Genomic DNA, 2,238 nt, shown 5'->3' with positions numbered 1-2,238 from the left:
TTTAATTCTTGATTGTCATTGGTTGATACTTTAACATTAATAAATTTAAACGAATGCATAAATATTCCTGCCTATGACAAGACCTAATAATAGATAATAAGAATATTACATATCCACTTGCTGAATAGCCCAACCCTTAACACCATTATAAAATATCTCTCACCTTAATGATTAAAAATCTATTAAATACCATGAATCTAAACTTTAAACAATACATCATAACCTGCCGGCAGAATAAATCTAATAATAAAATCCCCCTCACATCCGCACACAAACAAAAAAAAAAGCTTGTTAAGAGCATCTCTCTCATAGCGACATTGTTTTCAGTATACTATTATATCTTCCAAGAGCCGTCCTAAGTGGGTGATCTTACCTGCTATCCATTAACAGATTTTATATAAATCTGCACCATCATCTCAGATTAATGCTTGTATTCCCCTGAGATTTGAAATGGCTTTCAATACTCCCTCATTATTACAAGTTTCAGTTATGGTAGCCATCCTAGTTGCTTTATCTTCTTCTGGTGTTTTCAGAGCCAAGGAAGAAAGGATGGTAATCTATGCCCATGACAGTTTCAGTGGACCCAATGCCACAGGGATCATAGTTGCAGGAATGGGTGGTGTTTCTTCAAATCCTTTGGGCTTTGGTACAGTATTTGTGATAGATGATCCTGTGACTGTAGGCCCAGATATCTCCTCCATGTATTTGGGAAGAGCCCAAGGGATCCTTGTGAACTCAGAACTTAAGGGCACTTCTTTTCATCTGGCTTTTACTATAGTGTTTGGGAGTGGCAAGTATAATGGCAGCACACTTGAAATACAGGGAGCAGATCCATTTAAACAAAAGCAGAGGGAGATTTCTGTGGTTGGAGGGACTGGAATGTTTAGATATGCTCGTGGGTATGCTGTGATGGAAACTGTTTCCTTGCTGGGCTTGAATGCTTGCATAAGGCTTACTTTGAACGTTCGGCCATAGTAGAAATGGGTAGCTTTCATAATGAAATCTTTAAGTCTTTGAGCCTCTCGCCCAACAATAATCTTGTCTGTCACACGGATTACCCAATGTAATCCCCCATGGATTTTCTTGAATCCCAATATTCTATGAAAGCTGTTTTTGGTGGATCTTAATTAGATATAATTTGTTATATTAGCTACAAAGTTAAATTTGGTAGATATTTAGCTATTCTTAATTTTGCAGTTTGGATGGTGAGTTTGTGTCAAAGTTTTGGGTTCTTATTATGTAGATCCAAGGCTTGAGTCTCATTGGATTTATCTAGTTGTCATCATCTCTAAGGGGATTAGGCTGTGGTCTCACAAGGGGGTTTAGGGATCTATTTTAAAGGAGCAGGTTATCATCATCTATGAAGGGATTAGGTTGTGGCCTCATTAGGGGGGCTTCAGGATCCATTTTTAAGAAGTGGGTCATCATCATCTCTCGGGGATTAGGTTGTGGTCTCATTAGGGGGGCTTCAAGATCCATTTTTAAGGGGCGGGAGATCACATGAAGTCAAAAGAAGATGCTACAAGAATAATTGGAATCTTTCCCTAAAAAATAGCAGTCCCTACTTTTTAGGGTTGCAAATTTGAGTGGAAAAGGTGGGAGGCTAGAAATTGCCCCACCAACTTAGGTTTTTTTTCCGCCACTTTTCAATCATTTGAAGTTTTCATAAGACCACGAGCGTCTATAAATTTTGGAGCTTAAACTACACTACAAAATTCATAAGACCACCCACTTTAAAATAATCCTAAAAAATCTTAATAACACCAACTAAATTTTTTTAGGGAGCGCCTCTCCATGGGACCCAAGCCTAAGTCTCACCTCAACTAAGCCTTCAACTAGGTTGGGTCGCCCCCTAGTTTATCATTAAAAAAAAAATTAAAAATAAATAAATTATGAATTAGATGTAAAATTATTATTGACTATTTAAACATTGAATTGAATGATATTTAAATAAATGTTAAGATTTTGAACTCTAAAGAAAATAATGAATTTGAGTCCATTATATATCATAGTCAAGTTGTTTCTCATTTAATTCATGTGCAAAGTAGTATTTTAAATATTTATCCCTTGTTCATGGGAGGTTAGAGTAAACTCTTAGCTTGATCCACATGATGGGGTAAATTGGTGAAACAAAATTTTGATGAAGCATCAAGGAGAAATCTTGGGCCTCGCACAGTAGGTTGCATTATACAAGATGAGTAAGGATGCCTAATCATTGTTGTTTTCAAAAACTAAAGA

General features: G+C 36.5%; 1 protein-coding gene across 1 annotated transcript; it reads left to right on the top strand.

The window, feature by feature from the left end:
• Window positions 1-338: 338 nt before the first annotated feature.
• Window positions 339-1,121, top strand: LOC131051026 (dirigent protein 11). Its single transcript, XM_057985372.1, has one exon. The coding sequence runs from the start codon at window positions 451-453 to the stop codon at window positions 973-975; it is 525 nt and encodes a 174-aa protein (XP_057841355.1). The 5' UTR covers window positions 339-450; the 3' UTR covers window positions 976-1,121.
• The last annotated feature ends 1,117 nt before the right edge of the window (window positions 1,122-2,238 follow it).

The sequence above is a fragment of the Cryptomeria japonica genome, chromosome 2 (genome assembly GCF_030272615.1).
Source record: "Cryptomeria japonica chromosome 2, Sugi_1.0, whole genome shotgun sequence".
Taxonomy (NCBI): domain Eukaryota; kingdom Viridiplantae; phylum Streptophyta; class Pinopsida; order Cupressales; family Cupressaceae; genus Cryptomeria; species Cryptomeria japonica.
This window is presented reverse-complemented; position numbering and strand designations above follow the sequence as displayed.

Coding starts and splice junctions, on each gene's coding strand:
- LOC131051026 (XM_057985372.1), top strand. CDS start 451: ATGGCTTTCAATACTCCCTCATTATTACAAGTTTCAGTTATGGTAGCC.